Genomic DNA, 16,531 nt, shown 5'->3' on the forward strand with positions numbered 1-16,531 from the left:
GGAAATGAACATCATGATTCTGGGCCCAAAATGCACAAACACCCAGCTGCGTCCCAGACAGGCTTGGCGTTGGGTACGGCCTGAGATATCTCGCCGCTAGGTGGCAGCAGGAGCCAGGAGAGGAAGATGAGGGGGTGCGGCTGCAGGGAGCTCTCCCTGGCCATTCTCAGCCCAGCCACAAACAGCTGGCTCTGACCGGGCCCTGCCAGAGGCTGGTGCAAAGAGCTCAGGCCGGGCCATCCAGGCTGTGTGAGCCCAGGGAGGTGCTGGAGGAACCAGCAGCTCCTTGGGGGGTGTCGCTGCTCCCCACTGTAAGGCCTGTATACGTATCAAATAACCAACCAAGACGGCGTGGAGCCAGTCCCCTGGGCTAGCTACAGCAGCCTTGTCTGCAGTGGGGGAGAACGGGCACCCGGGCTGAGCTGAATGCACCGCCACTGGAGCCGGCACCGCTCGGGCAATGCCCAGGCTGCTCCTCGCCACAGAAACGTCCATTCGCAATTTTACCCTGAGCATTACGAAGAAGCAAACAGCAACCGGGGGACTGGAGACTCGGAGTCTGAGCTGTTAAGCCCAGCGGCGACCTTTTGTCACCCCGAGATCCCTGAATGCAGCCCAGCCCGCGTGTCTTTCAGAGATGCCCAGTGTCGGAGAGTCCAGCCGGCCTAGGGGACGAGGCCAGGATCCCCTCTCAAGCCGACCGGTCTCTCCTGGAGGGGTGGAGTTAACGTGACCTTCGGGAGAAGGGAATCAGGGCCCGTGTTCGTGGAGTCGATGCCTGGATCTGAGCAAGGCAGGGCCCTTCTCCCTGCCTTAGCCAGGGGCAACTGAGCAGGGAGCTGCCCCATTTCTCAGCACTAGGAGAAGCAGCTCAGAAGGGCTTTGTGTGGCTGGGGCAGAGCGGGGCAGGCCTGGGGGCCTCGGGAGAGCACAGCCAAGCTGGGCACACAATGATGCTGGGACGGGGTCCGACAGGAACGGACGGGGCTCTGGAACCACTCGGGGTGAAGCCAGACAAGACGCTAGTGGACAGGGTCTCCCCTCAGGGCTCCCCCGCCTCACACCCATGCAGCCGCCTCCTGAATCTGGCCTCAGAGCGTTCAGCCCCCCTGCTCCTCGCAATGAGTCCCCCTGGAAGGGACGCCTGGGGAGCCCGACACACCTCCAAAGGGGCTGTGCACCCAGCCTGCAGTCAGAAGGGTTTATTTGTTCTCAGGATCACAGTGCAGAACAAACTTTATTAGATGAATCAGAAAGTTACAGCCACAACCATCTGGGGAAGTCCCGGAGCCCCATTTTTGGGCTGTGCTCCCGAGGACCCGTCACCGGGGACTAGCCCTGCCTGCCGGCAGCCTCAGACACACACCCCTTGCCCCTCCACAGGCTTTTGTCTCTTTCCTAGGCAAGGTGGTCACCTCACCTTGTTTCTGCCTGCTGCAATCTGTCGCAGCCGGTTGGCCTAAGGGAAGAAGGGTCCTGGCCATTGTCTGTGTACATGTAGCTAGAAGAAGGTCCACCTGCCCTCTAGTGGCCTCTGCAATGATCACACACCCGGGTCCCACTACCGAAATACGTGAGTGACACATAGGGGAAACTGAGGCACACGGCCAGTATGCCGAGAAAACATTAAGAATATCCCCACTGCATCACAGACGCCCTCTGGGGAGCAAAGCAACCTGCTACTGTGGGGAAAGCCCAAGAGGCATCCCAGGAAGAGCAGCACGAAGGGCAGCTCCGGCATGCGGCTAGCTCAGCGCTGTGGGGGTAGCATTGCCTGGTGGGGAGCGAGGTAACACTTTGCCCCTGGGCGGGGGATTGAACCTGTGATCTCTGCACCTACACACGACCCTCTGCTGCCTGAGCTGGAAGGCCCAGCTCTGTCAGACTCGTTTGCGTCTCCGGTGGCCACAGCCCCCCTGTGGGGACAGAGTGCGACCCGGCGCCAGGCGGGTTACGCTGATAACCACAGTCGCCCCCTCCACTGTCCAGCACTGACGACCTCTGCCCGGCGTCACCGGTTACTCACCGAGCCAGTCAGGCCCTGAGCTGGAGCCAGGGCCCGGGGCAGGTCAGCAAACCTGGGCTGGGGTTCAGGAGCGTGATGAGCCCAGGCCAGGCTCAGGTTTGGTGGGGCCATCGTGACGCCCAGGTGCCAGAGAGGCTGGGAGAGCTCCAGGGTCATGTTCTGCGTTTGCTTGGTTCTAGCATCTGCTGAGCGACTCCCCATCGGAGCCCATGGAGACCCGCATGTCAGCCAGGCCCTAGGCAGTATTCTTCAGCCTGTGTTGCTTGTCAGCGGCTCACGGTGGTTATTGCTCCTCAGACTGGGAGCGCCTTGGGGCACGGACTGTCTCTAATTGGGGTATGTGCAGTGCCGGGCATGATGGGACCCTGAGCGTGGTCAGGGCCTTTGGACGCTACCATAACACTAGTGATCGTAAATCCTCTTCCTCAGAATGGAGCCGGTATTCACAGCTCCCAGCTGAACCTGTGTCACAAGGGCGGTTTCTGGTCCCTGACTGGATGGGAGTAACCCTAGGGGTCAGGTCTTTGTGTGAACAGCTGCCACAGTCACTAGAAATCCAGGGTGTCTGTGAGTGATCCTGAAGGAAACTGGTGCCAGGACCTTTGTGGAGAGCGGAAACCAGTGGGGCAGACAGCTGGGTTAAACACTGAGAGGCACGTTCCTTGGTGAAGATGAAATCCTGGCCCGCTTAATCCATGGGAGTTTGGTCATCACCATCAGTGAGGCCAGGATTCATCCTCCATGTGTACAGCCTGGGCCAACTCTGACCCATGAGATTTAGCCTCCCTTTAGCATAAGCACCCCACAGATCCACTCCTGGGAGATGGGCTGGGTAGTAATGGGGCCGTCTTTGATTATAGGTTACATAATGACACGGAACAGTCCATGAAAGGTGGCAAGTTCAGCACTGATCAAAGGAAATGCTTTCTTGCTCATTGTGTCATTAGGCGGTGGAACTCACTGCCACAGGATGTCACTGAGGCCAAGAATTTAGCAAGATTCAGTTAGCGATTGGACATTTAGCTGGATAAGCAGAATAGTCATATAGTGCTGGAAAGGAGACAAACCCTCTGCACACAGCATCTCGGTGCTGTGCTTTTCCTGGGCAGACATTGCTGACTGTGCCATCCGACAGCCATCCACTGAGGCCTGAGCTGGACAAGCAGAGCCAGGATTCAGGACCCAGAGGGTGGATTCTGATCACACTGACTAAAATGCGACTCTGGATTTAGCCCACTGAAATGAGTGAAGTCACTCTGGATTCACACTGGGATAACTGGTATCAGAATCTGGCCCTGGGTTCACAGAGGAGAAAGGCAGAATCTGAGCCACCCCTGCGGCAGTGCAGGAGTGCAGAACGAATTACTGATCATTCATATCTTGCTCATGCCTGCCGGTCACAGATCTCCAGTCCCCTTTCAGCTGTCAATTACAGCTCACTGTGCTGGTCGGGGTGGGGCAGGGCGGAGAGAACACTGTCCCCATTCTACAGCTGGGAAGCTGAGGCTCAGAAAGGTTTCAGTGACTTGCTGAAGGCCTCAGACACTAAATCAGCAGCTGAACCCAGGAGTTCTGCTGCCCTGTTCCCTTCTCTAGCCACTGACCACAGTTCCTCCCCTGCAGTACAGTAAAACTCACTGCCAGGGCTTCATTTGTGCCAGGGCTGAGTCGCAGCACCGCTGGGCCTGGCAGTTCGAAGCCCCGATACCCCTGGGCTGGGCAGTTCAGAGCCCCGAATACCCCTAGGCCTGGCAGTTCAGAGCCCCGAATACCCCTGGACTTGCTGCATCAGTTATGAAAGTAAAAAGTTGCTTGAGCACCAGCACCTCATTGTTTAAGCCCTGGCCCCTCTTTCATTACAAACTCACCCCTACTCACTGCTGAGGTTGGGGTTATATTAAACCATCAGAAGCCGCACTGGAGCCAGGCCCGTGCTCTCAAGGACTGGAGGCAGGGCACGAAGAGTTAAACCATTCACTGATAGCTGGTGAGCTCATCGGAGCTGGAGTATGCTCTGTTGTTTATTAGCCACTCAGACAATCTCAAGGGTGGGGGACGTTAGCTGGAGCTCGGCAGGAGGCTAATCGTGACACCCACTTACTGCAAATTCCATCCATGTGTGGAGCAGGGGAGCGCGCCTGACCTGCTAACCATGTAAGTAGGAATCTTTTACCACTGGGATTTAGGAGCACCAGGAATACGAGGCGTTGGGGGTTGGGATTGAGGGGCAGTGTGAATAAGAAAGGGTTGGGATTACCGTGCACAGGACAGGCGGGCTGAGCAGGTTCTTGTCTCCGGAGAGGGGGAACGTGTGTTTTGCAAAGTAAGCACCAAAAAGTGACGTTCAAATGGTCCCAAATCTGATGCTTAATGAGCACGTGATGCTGGGCGAGTTTAGGGTGACCAGATGGCAAGTGTGAAAAACTGGGACGGGATGGGGGGTAATAGCCGCCTATATAAGAAAAAGCCCCAAATATCAGGACTGTCCCTATAAAATCAGGACATCTGGTCATTCTAGGCAAGTTGCTGGGACCCTCTAAACTTTCTCTGACTGTACAGGAGGCTAAAAACCTGCTATCACAGGATCTAGTCCACAGGGCCAGACCCAGCTGTCAGTTACACCAGCAGAGTAATGCTGCATGGATCTAAACAGAGTGACTTGAATTTACATCAGTGTAATGCTGAGACCGGAATCTGGCCCCCCGTCTTCCATTGAACCTATAGTACAGCTCCCGGGGAGCTTAAAACCGTAGGTTTCATGCCATAAGTTTCCCCTATTTCTGCATCTGTAGCCAGTCTTGGAGTCTAAATAGCCTGTGTCTGGGGACATCTTCCCAAGCACACAGCAGCACACCAGAGACCTCATCATGCATGGGGAGCAGCAGCGGGGCTGAGTGGTTGGTTTAATGTGCTGAACGGCTTTTGAAAGGCTCCACCATGCATGCCTGGCACAGGCAAAGCTCTCCCCAAAATCAACCAGATCTTTGCCTGCAGCTGGACTCCGTGTGTGGTCACCTCATGGATGTATCTGCTGATGGGGAGGAATGAAGGTGGGACACCCAGCACCTTGTCTGTACATTTCATTTTGCCCGGCTCAGGATCATGTCACCACCGGCACAGAGAGAAGAGGAACTAGTTTCTGTGCCTTTCACTAGCGCTTAGGTTCCGTGGGGAGGAGGATATAGAAAACCCAAAGACAGATGGACAGAGTCACCATGAAAGGGGCTCTAAACTCCTAAAACGGGGGGAGGCATTAATTATGGTAAATTCCTTGACGTCGCCAACACCTCCAAGAAATTCATAGATTCCAAGGCCAGACGGGATCATTGTGATCATTTAATCTCACCTGCTGTGTAGCACAAGCCAGAGAACTTCCTCAAAAAAATTCCTAGAGCAGATCTTTTAGAAAAACACCCAGTCCTGACTTGATGGAGAGTCCACCGTGACCCTTGGTAAATTGTTCCGATGGTTAATTACTCTCACTGTTAAAAGTGTGCTCTTTATTTCCAGTCTGAATTTATCTAGCTTCAACTTCCAGCCATTGGATCATGTTAGACCTTTCTCCAGACGGAATAGCCCATTTCTAAATATTTGTAAATATTTGATCCCTTAATCTTCTCTTTGTTATGCTAAATAGATTGAGCTCCTCAAGTCTATCACTGTAAGGCAGATTTTCTAATCCTTTAATTATTCTCATGGCTCTTTTCTGAACCCTCTCCAATTTATCAACAATCTTCTTGAATTGCGGGCACCAGAACCAGACACAGGATTCCAGCAACATTCGCACCAGTGCCAAAAACAGAGGCAAAATGACCTCTCTGTTTATGCATCCCAGGATCTCATTAGCCATTTTGGCCACAGCATCACACGGGGATCTCATGTTCAACGGATTATCCACCATGACCCTGACATTTTTTTCAGAGTCACTGCTTCCCAGGATAGAGTCCCCCAGTCCGTAAGTATGGCCTTTCTTTGTTCCTCAATGGATACTTTTACATTTAGCTGTATTGAAATGCATACTGTCTGCTTGCACCCCGTCTACCAAGTGATCCAGATAGCTCTGCATCAGTGACCTGTTCCCTTCACTATTTAGCACTCACCCAATTTTTGTGTCACCTGCAAACTGTATCAGTGATGATTTTGTGTTTTCTTCCAGGTCACTGGTAAAAATGTTAAACAGCATAGGGCTAAAAACTGACCCCTGTGGGGCCCCACTGGAAACACACCCACTCAGTGAGGTTTGCCCCTTTACAGTTACATTTTGAGACCTATCAGTTAGCCATCTTTTAATCCATTTAATGTATACCATGGCAATGTCTACTAGTTTCTGGACCAAAATGTCATGCAGTGCCAAGTCTAACACCTCACAGAAGCCTATCACGTCAACACTATTATCTTTATCAACCAACTTTGTAATCGCATCAAAAATAGATAGCAAGTTAGTTTGACGGAATATATTTTTCATAAACCGACCTTGATTTGCATTAATTAACTTAACCTTCTTTAATTCTTTATTTATCAAGTCCCATATCAGCCTCTCTATTATCTTGCCCAGGGTCGACGTCAGGCTGAGAAGTCAATAATTACAGGGGTCACCCCGTTTACTCTTTTTAAATATTGACACATTCGATTTCTTCCAGTCTTCTGGAGTTTCCCCGTGGTTCCAAGATTTATTGAAAACTAACGTTAAGGAACAATAGGAATCATTTCCCAGATGCAATGAAGGGCATTTTTTGTTAACTGCCACCGTAACTTCTTAAAAACTTTTACACACATGAAAAGGCCAACGAATCCAGGGGACACAATGAGGTGTGTCTCCGTAGTTTGGAGAGCTGCCATTCCAAAGTAGTTTGAGATCCACGCAACTTCTCTTTATGATCACATGCATGTCCCCCGTGTAAATTCCTCCTTTCCAACCACTGCAAAGAAGTCTGTAAATCCAGATCGCACAGAGTTTTGTAGATTCACAGATTAGATCATCTAATCTGACCTCCCGCGTAACACAGACCATAGAATTTCATCTTGTTACTTCTGTACTGAGTTTAATAACTTGTGATCACTCTCATGTAGACTTGAAATTAAGACTGGAGTGAAATAGGTATTGTTGAAAAGGATATTCCCAGATCTCTGTTTGTTTACTGACTTAGTCAATTTCGGTTTTGTTTATTACTGAGAATCTCTAGATTTCCTGCCAGTCGGGAGCCAAAACTCATTTCAGTTTCTTAGCAATCAGTGGATGGGACAAAAAAAACCAAAACCTTATCTCAGGAAACTTAGAAAAACTCAGAAATGTTGGAAATTTCCTGCACAAAATAATCAACCTTGACAGAGCCCACTGCAGCGCAGCAGCGAGAGGAGAATGAAGCCCCGGGTATCTCTTGACAAACTGCTACAGGGTCATGCCAGGCACTTTGCTGGGTATTAGAAACCGGGATGCAGCATTTGTGACTCCTGGTTTCCTCACTGCTCATCCCTTCGGCTGGGAAGCGGCTTTAGGCGGGGGGAAGGACGGGAAGAAGCCCCATCACATGAGACCATTAGAGGGGGCAGTGGCGCTGGTGGGAATAATCTTGCTCCTGCTGGGGACCCACTGGTCTGTTCCAGTCTTGAGCTGCTTTTATGGCCCTTAAAAGGCAGAGAGGCCAGGCAACTGCCCCTGTGTCAGGCAGTGGGGATTGGACCTGAGCCCTCTAGATTTTAGGGCACAAGCCTCTGCTACCTGAGCTAAAAAGCTCAGCTCACTGGGGCAAGCTCCTCAACCCTGTGCATGGTGAGCGGGCCCAGGTGTCACCCTGTGGCACCAGGGGCTCGTTTGCAGAGCACTCAGGGACAGGGCAGGGGCCAGCCAGATGGGGAAAAAGCAGATCTCTCTGCACAGCGAGAAGCCATCCTGTCAGGAAATTGGGCCCTGCAGCGCCAAGATGGCAGGACGATGCAGCCCCCCACCGGTGCCAGGGGTGTGAGCCACGTACCCCAGTTGTGGGGCCTATGCTGTGCTCAGCGCAGCTTCCCCCAGCCCCCATGCAGCTTCCCCCAGAGCTCTCCACAGCTCCCGGCCTGCTTGACCAACTCAGCCCTACCCGGGGGCACAGCCCGGTTCTGGACGCACAATCTTGCCTCCCAGCCGCTGTGTGCTCAGCGAGGCAGTTCTCGCTCTGGGGACCCAGTCCCAGGCAGCCCCAGCGCTGGCTCCCAGCGTGGCGGGGGCCAGTCGCTCCCCCTCAACCATGGGATGGCTACACAGGAAGGAATGGGCCCCCCCTCAGCTCTTTTGAGGCTCCAGTATCTGGAGGGGACCCAGCCCCAGTGGCCCTGCCTGACTGCAGCAGGGAGCATGCCGAGAAGAAGAAGGGGGGCTGGATTTATACTCAGGAGCCATTTGGGGGGGCTGTTGCTAGGGCACAAGGCTGGGGGGCTGGGAGACACCGGCGTGCAAAGGGAGCTGAACTAGTGTGACGCCCAGTGCAAACACATGTTCTAACCACGGGGCTATAAAACCAGTGTCTGCTTTGCCTGCCCCAGTGACTATTCAAATGCTAGGGACGCGATGGAACAACTTCACCAGCAGCGAGACTCTCACTAGACCAGCCCATCGGCCTGTGGCTTGGGCAGGAGCCCCAAAGTCAAATTCCCGTCCCACAGCAGGCAGTGGAGGGATTGAACCTCCACCTCCCCCATTGCAGGGGAGCAGCCTAATTACTGGGCTGAGAGTTCTACGGGTCAGAGGGAACCATGGTGATCATCTAGTCTGATCTCCTGCGTAACACAGGCCAGAGACCTTCCCACAATCATTCCTAGATCAGAGCTTCAAGGAAAACATTGAATCTTGATTTAAAAATGGTCAGTGATGGAGAATCCACCACAACCCTTGACAAACTGTTCCGGTGGCTAATTACCCTCACAGTTCAAAACACACGCCTTATTTCCAGTCTGAATTTGTCTAGCTTCAGCTTCCAGCTAGCGCTAGCCAACAGGACCGGGACCCCGCAGGACCCGGTGCCATAATAGCAGGAACGGGTAAAAGGTACTTTGTTGCGGGAGGGGTTGCGTGGGCCAAAAAAACCCAGCCAGCAGTAATTTGTGGGAAAACCCTACATCTCTTTTTTTTTTTTTAAATAAAGGTATTAATACTTAAATTTAAGTGAGGGATAGAAAGAGATTTGGTGTCTGTTCTAAGAGGAGTTAAAGTATTTTTCAGATGGCTTACCCAAGATTTGTTTTATTCTTTTAGTGGTAAAAATTGTGTCTGAATTCTGTTTATATATATAATATATTAACCAACCTTTCTGGGGGGTTAGTAGCATGGGAGAATCGGTCTGTCCTGCGGGATCTGCAGGATCTAAGGTTTCTGTGGCCAGGAGTGGGATAAAATGCAACAAACAATGCAGGATCGGGTGCGAGTGGGAATTGCAGGACAAGACAGGAGTAGGATTAAAAAAATAGTCCCGTGCAGGGCTTTACTTCCAGCCATTGGATCATGTTAGAACTTCCTCTGCTAGAGCGAGAGCCCATCATTAAATATTTGTTCCCCTTGCAGGTTCTCACAGACTGTGATCAAGTCACCCCTTAACCTTCTCTTTGTTAAGCTAAACAGACTCAGTTCCCTGAATCCATCACTATAAAACATGTTTTCTAATCCTGTAATCATCACCAGCTCCTCCTCCTCCGTTCTGTGAATCTAGCCCTTTATTTCCTTTGCTTTTACGTGGAAAAAAGTGCTCGGAAACTTAAACAAAACTCAATTTTTGTTGATTTTCGATTCACTGGAATTTTTTGGAATGTTTTATTTCAGGTTCGGTTGAACTAATTTTTTTTGTAACTGCCGGGACCAGTTATTCACCCAGCCCTAGCAGGGATGCAGTATTGAGGATGGGGAATTGTGAGAATCCAGGGACAGTCATTTATTTGCATCTGATCTGGGAGCCTCTCTCAGACTTCCAGAAGGAGATGTGCTGTGTTCCCTCATTCTTTCCCCTTTGCTCACTCTCTGGGTCTATTTTGTCCTCCTGTTAAATCCTGTTTAAATCCTGGGGGACTGTCTTTGTTATTTGTCTGTACAGCCCCTAGTTCAGTGGGGCCCTGATCCTTGATTGGGGATCCTACATATTGTTCCCGGCATTATTCTGTCACCTTCCCAAAGAGGTGCACTAGAAGGAAAGTGACCATGGCCAGAACGGGGAGGCCACTGTTCAAATAAACTGAAAACATGGGCAGGGGGAAATCTTAGGAACCAACAGAGTAAAGAACAATGAGCCAGATTCTTCTCTGACATCAGTCACTGGCTCTCCCATTTGGCCCATTGCAACGGAACACAGACAGGTTTTCTTAACAGCTGTGCCGGCTTCCTAACCTCGATCCTTGCACTCCATTTGCGTAACACAAGCTCCTTCATTGATTCCTAGCAACAGGAAATGCTCGGAGGTCTCTGGACCTGCTTCTGATCTCACTTAGAGCTGGCTGGAATGTCTCACAGGGCTCAGAACCTAGCCCTGGGCTGTCACTTAAGCACTAACAAGGATGCTTTCCACGGCCCCCTACCCAGCCACACGCAGGAGGCGCAACTTTATGCAGCTGCAAAAATGAAAAAAAAGATGCAAAGGAGGCTAATAATCCTGCTTATGTCAAATGAGGACTGAAGAGTTTTCAAAAGTGAATCGTTCCGGATCACAAATCCTGCCCAGGGCAAACAATGGCCAACAGTTGTATTGCAGAATACGGCCCCCAGCTCTGCAAAGCCTTATGACGGCACTTCACTTCGCACAAGTGACCGGCCCATTGACATGCAGAAAGCTAGCCACGGGCCTGAATATTCAGGATTGGGCCCAAGGCAGTTAAATACCATTTCTGCCTTCGGACGCCTGCCGAGCCCTGCGTGCAGGGCTCTGTGTTTGCTCCTTAAATAGATACCACCATGAGACCCCCAAAGCAGAGCATTTCCCTGCATGTGTTCTGTACTCTGGCTTCCCTCTGCTCTTGCAGGGGAATTACAAAGTGCTGAACCTCCGGTCTTAGCAGGGGAGAGATGGATAGGTGGCTGCCCACAGTCACACTCTTAGCCGTCGTCATGCCCCTGGGGCGATGACCGCGAGGCCTGCACTCCAGGGAAATAAGCCAAGCAGCCTGCTCCTGCGTTTCAGCTGGAACTATTCCACGTACGCTGATGAATGAAATCACCAGACTGGCATCTACTGCGCTCTGGACTGCAGGTCTGGCTTTGTCATGCGTCACGCTAGCAGGCTGAACTTCCAAAGGGGAGACCGAGATCGCTGACGGGTTAATCTGCTGCTTTCTGTGTTTCGACAACAGACAGCAGCCAAATGCAGTCCAGAGGAAGTAGCAGTTTCTAGAGTCCCCGCCACTTTCTCTATTCTCCTAATGGTTTCTCTGCATTACGCTGCTGGGCTTCCGAGAAAATGTATTTCCTCCTTGATTGGGTGAGAAAGTAACTGCAAGACCGAGGCCCATGACCCCAGCAATGCCAGAGAGAGTAACTCACCGGGCAGATTACTTGGAACCTGAGCCTTGCCACGTCCGTGAGCAGATCCTACAGCGAAAAGCACCGCGGGGAGTGCAATTTTGGGTTTGCAAACCATTCACCATCCCAGAAGCGCCTCTCACTCTGAGCGGCAAATAAAATGCTGCGTATTAAAATAACAACGATAACGCCCAGCCCTGAGCTAGCACTTTTCTTCAAAGGAGTGCAAAGCCTTTTGCAAACAGGTCAGTACCATTAACCCCATTGTACAGAAGGGGAAACTGAGGCACAGAGAAGGGATGCAACTTGCCCAAGGTCAAGGTCAGCAAGCCTAGAACTCAAGTATCCTAAGTGCCAGCCTAGCGCGCTGTCTGCTGGGCCACACTGCCTCCCTAAACGACCGTTACATGTGGCAGTGACAAGTCCCACGTTCTGGGCCTGAGTGCGCCCAGCTGCTGCTCGTGCCCAGCTGCTGCCTGGATGCACAAGCAGGGGGAGGCACGAAGCCCCGAGTAGCCCCAGCCCTGCCAACTGCTCTGTTTGGCCTTGAGTCTATCCCCCCGCAGCTGGCCTCGTCTAATCCAGGGCGGTTACCCCAGGAAGGCGCAGTTGCTGGGAGATCTGTGGGTCCCTGCAACAAACCAGGGTGGACTGGTGGTGCTGGCTGGGGAAAGCCTGGCACTAGGCACCAGTGCATTCTGGGTTAGAAGGCCTCTGGGAATAAGCGTGTCTGTGTAAGCCATGGCAGTTAGGACCAGAACCCCACACCAAGCTCTCGAGGGGGCAGCATGGCCCTCTGGACGAGGCGCTGGACTGGGGGGCATGGCATGGCATGGGCACTGCATTCCCAGCTTCCTCTCTGAGCTGGGGTGTGACCTTGGCAAGCCATTGCCCTGCTCTGTGCCTCAGTTTCCCCATTAGTTACATGGGGACCGTGACTCTTTCCCTGTTGAAGCGCTTTGGGGTCCCTGTGTCTTCTCTCATTCTGGTGTAAGTAGGGGGCCATGCGTGGAGACGTGGGGTGTGAGAAAGGAGACACATCCCACTGGGCATCCACAGCTATGCTCCTCCCAGCCCTGTGCTGCCTACACACTGGCCCCAGTCGCAGGTCAGCTCTGCTGGCTGCTCTAGGGCAGGGCAGGGCAGGGCGGGGGCTGCTGGCTAGTGCTTTTAGGCCAGTGCAAAAAGGCCAGATTTTCCGAAGTGCTCAGTGCCCAGCAGCTCCCGGAGAGAGCACGGGGAGCTGAGCATCTTTGGGGAACTGGCCATTTCGCTCAGATGCCCCAATGGGAGCTGGGCTCTTGCGAGCCGGGGAGCATAGACTGTGCTTCTTCATGCACAGACTGGGGGGCTCCTGCAGGCCTGCTCCATGCTGGGCACAATCAGGCCATGAGCTTCTCTCTGCTCCGACTGATTGGTCCCAACTAATTAGTGGTCCTTCCGAACAACATGACCCTGCGAGTGAATTTCAGCCCCCACAGCGCTAACCCCCTCTGCTTTCCTCTTCTGTTCTTCTCAGGCATTAACCCCCAGGTCTGGCAGAGCCCCGCACCATGGAGACCCACCCCAAGAGCCTGGACGGAAATGAAAAGTCTCCTGAATCCAAGGATCTGCTCACTAGCCACACTGCCAGCACCTTGTGCATCAGCTCCCGGAGTGAGTCCGTCTGGACCAGCGCGCCCAGGAACAAGTGGGAAATCTACCACAAGCCCATCGTGGTGGTGTCTGTCGGAGGTGCCATCTTCCTCTTCGGGGTGGTGGTCACCAGCCTGTCCTTCATCATTGAGACGAATAAGGATGTTTACAAAATGTGCGGCCCGGCTTTCCTGTCCCTGGGGATGATGCTCCTGGTTTGTGGCTTAGTCTGGATCCCCATCATCCGGAAGAAGCAGAGGCAGAGACAGAAGTCGCGCTTCTTTCAAAGCATCAAGTCGTTCTTCTTTAACCGCTGAGGGCCGCTCAGGCTCGGCATTCGCAAGGAGAAGCGGGTGGCCAGCGATGCCTCTTTCAGCCTGGCTGGATTTGACAGGAGAATAAATTAGGGCCCGATCCTGCTCTCAGACATGCCTAGTGGATCCCCAACTCTGAGGTTCTCCTCTCCCTATCGGTGAAATTCACCCCTTTGCTGCTCTTCTGTGTGCAAGTGAATTTCATGCTATGTGTAGGACCCTCCCCGCTCGGAGAGCAGAATACTAGGGGTGAGAGAAGCCGATTGGGACCAAGCCCTAGATTTTGCTCTTCGCTGGAAGCGAGCAAACCCGCAAACATTGACCTTGTCTTATAAAGCAGTGTTTCTCAACGACCAGTCCACGGACAGCACCGGTCCCCGAGAGCTCCCTGACAGAGGATAGGAAACCAGTCCCTGGTATCAAAATGGTTGAGAAACGCTGTTATAAAGAATGAAGTTCTGAACCGTATTCCATCAACACCAACAGCTGTGCTGCTGAACGCCTGTCCAGGACGGTCTAGGTACACTTGGGGGCTGGAGTTGATGACCTCTCCAGGTCCCTTCCAGCCTGACATTTCTATGATTCTATGAACGGGATTTCACTGGCACGTGTAAACCTTTACTCAGGTGGGTGACTCTTACTCACAGGAGCAGTCCCATGGATTTGAGTGCCCCTACTCGTGTGAGTAAGAGTCACAGGACGGGGTGGATTTCAGCTGTTCAGGATGTGCTGTGTTCACAGAAGAAAGATGGCAATGTTAGGAGGGAACGGTATTGTTTTCTCTAGCCACATGGCTACAACCCTGCGTCTTGCTAGACTGACCGAGCGCAACACTTCAGATCGAGAAGATTGGTTGTGCTAGGATATGGCAGTGGAATCTGGAGGAAACAGTGTGTTCAGAAGGCATCAAGAGGACAACCAGAACGTCTTTCTAGCCAACGGGACATTGGACCCAGAGGATACATCCCGAATGATAAACACGCATCATCCAAAGCTGAGAATGAAAGGACTTCGATGGGGCTGGGCCTGAAGTTTCTCTCTTAACTGACGCTATGAAATGAGTCTGAGATGCTGCTCCAAAGGGCACTTCAATATGTTGCTTACTCACAACTTTTTGATGATGTGTGGGAGTGATTTTTATTTCTATCTAAACAGCCAAGCTGAAGGCAGCTGAGCAGCAGCAGTAGTATTTTGCCGTTAAATTTTAGACTGTCTTTAAGAAATTCCATTCCTCGAGGCCCCAAGATGCGAGGCCAGATTGCACCGCCTGCACATCTCTCTCGGTGTGGCGTGATTGTCTCTGTCCGCATAGACTCCAGCACAGCAGACACCTCAAACATTCCACATGGGCAGAACAAGAGCAAGTGTAAATGACATGCCTTGTTTAACTCAAGTCCCTTGCACTCCCATTGGTAATAATTACCTACCCTGAGGACATTTACCAACAAACACGGGAATCATTCCCAAACATTTCTGTTTAATATCGTAGATGCCTTTTTTCAGTGGGGCCCATCGAAACACAGCATCCCAACTGCAAATCAAACTGTGCCATTGGTTTGGATACTGAGGACTTTACACTCTTGTTTCAAACGTCGGTAGTCTGATCATTTCCCTTTCACCTCTCCCGGTGACCAGCGTAATACCTGCTGACCTTAACATCTCGGGGCAGAGCCTCCCTTGCTGCATGTTGTCATAATGCCATTGAGGGCCCAGTGGCTAGGGCGCTAGCCTAGGGCTTCGGAGACTGGGATCCAATTCTCTTCTGTGCTACGAACTTTCTTGTGCTATCCTGGGCAAAATACTCAGCCTCTCTGTGCCTCGGTTCCCCTCCGGCCTATCTCACAGGGGAGTTGGGACAATAAATACAGTGAAGATTGTGACACGCTTTTGAGCTCTGCTGGTGTAAAGTGCAATGTAAGAGTCAGCCAGGTGTTATTACATCATCTGAATTTACATCTCTTCCTGGGGACAGCCTGTTTCCCTGGCCCAGCCACCGAGCACCACTGCTGCTTGAGAAGCTCACGCGCCTGTTCCCTGCTGTGGAAATGAAGGGAACTGAAGCTGGAGAAGAGACTGGAGGGCCAATTGGAAGATCACATTGGGTTCAGTGCAGACTTGTCACAATGCCTGTCACTCTGGGCTCACAGAGACAGCTTTCCATTGAGTCAGATGGCAGGGGGTGAGATCAGACCGGGCTGGGGGTTTCTTGCACTAACCGCATTTGTATCTCTGCTTTCTTTCCTGGTAATGACAGTTTTCTAATCACTCTGGGGGGAAATACAAGGCCATCAGGCTTATTATTAAACTGAGTTGCAAGGAGTCTCTTTCCAAGGCTTTTAGCGCTCCCTACCTTCACAATGCTGCTAGATCTACGCACACCAGGTCTGCTTCCAAAGCCATTCAACCCAAAAAATAAATCCAGCTGCCACAACACAGATGTTCCTTCCATCGACACCAGCACCTGGTGCACGGGTCTAGCCCTTAGATTGCAAAGGGAGGGAACCAGGCTTATTAACTGAAGTTCAGTTCAAGTCTGCACGGAAGTTCGTCCCCTTGCAGCAATTGCTGTACTGAGCCCAGGCAGGGATTCTGAGACCTTGGGGTTAATGGACCAGGGGAATGGAGAGTGCAGCTCTGGTCTGAGTCCCAGGGTTTCATGTTAATAGGGAACACGGGTGTCAGGTGTGGTCAGGGGGCCCAACATTCAGGATATGAAAGGGCAACAAAAATGATGAGGGGGCTGGAGCACAAGACTTATGAGGAGAGGCTGAGGGAATTAGGCTTGTTTAGTCTGCAGAAGAGAAGAATGAGGGGGATTTGATAGCGGCCTTTAATTAGCTGAAAGGAGGTTCCAAGGAGGATGGAGCTAGGCTGTTCTCAGTGGTGGCAGATGACAGAACAAGGAGCAACGGTCTCAAGTTGCAGTGGGGGAGGTCTACGTGGGATATTAGGAAAAAGTTTTTCACTAGGAGGGTGGTGAAGCAGTGGAATGGGTTACCTAGGGAGGTGGTGGAATCTCCATCTTTAGAGGTTTTTAAGCTGCGGCTTGACAAAACTCTCACTGGGATGATTTAGCTGAGG

The 16,531-nt window shown here is 51.9% G+C and overlaps 1 protein-coding gene across 2 annotated transcripts; it reads left to right on the top strand.

Annotated features, from left to right (window-relative positions):
* The first annotated feature begins 4,087 nt into the window (after window positions 1-4,087).
* On the top strand, window positions 4,088-15,384 carry PIRT (phosphoinositide interacting regulator of transient receptor potential channels). Of its 2 annotated transcripts, none has more exons than XM_067547869.1 (2): window positions 4,088-4,180; window positions 13,021-15,384. In XM_067547869.1, exon 2 carries the CDS (start codon window positions 13,055-13,057, stop codon window positions 13,451-13,453), a length of 399 nt encoding a protein of 132 aa, XP_067403970.1. In that variant the 5' UTR covers window positions 4,088-4,180; window positions 13,021-13,054; the 3' UTR covers window positions 13,454-15,384. The 2 variants fall into 2 exon arrangements, with proteins under 2 accessions (XP_067403970.1, XP_067403971.1); XM_067547870.1 differs by lacking the exon at window positions 4,088-4,180 and adding an exon at window positions 5,910-5,981.
* The last annotated feature ends 1,147 nt before the right edge of the window (window positions 15,385-16,531 follow it).

This window comes from Emydura macquarii, unplaced genomic scaffold (genome assembly GCF_026122565.2).
Source record: "Emydura macquarii macquarii isolate MOO-44397 ecotype Brisbane River unplaced genomic scaffold, CSIRO-AGI_Emac_v2 contig_1230, whole genome shotgun sequence".
Lineage (NCBI taxonomy): Eukaryota > Metazoa > Chordata > Testudines > Chelidae > Emydura > Emydura macquarii.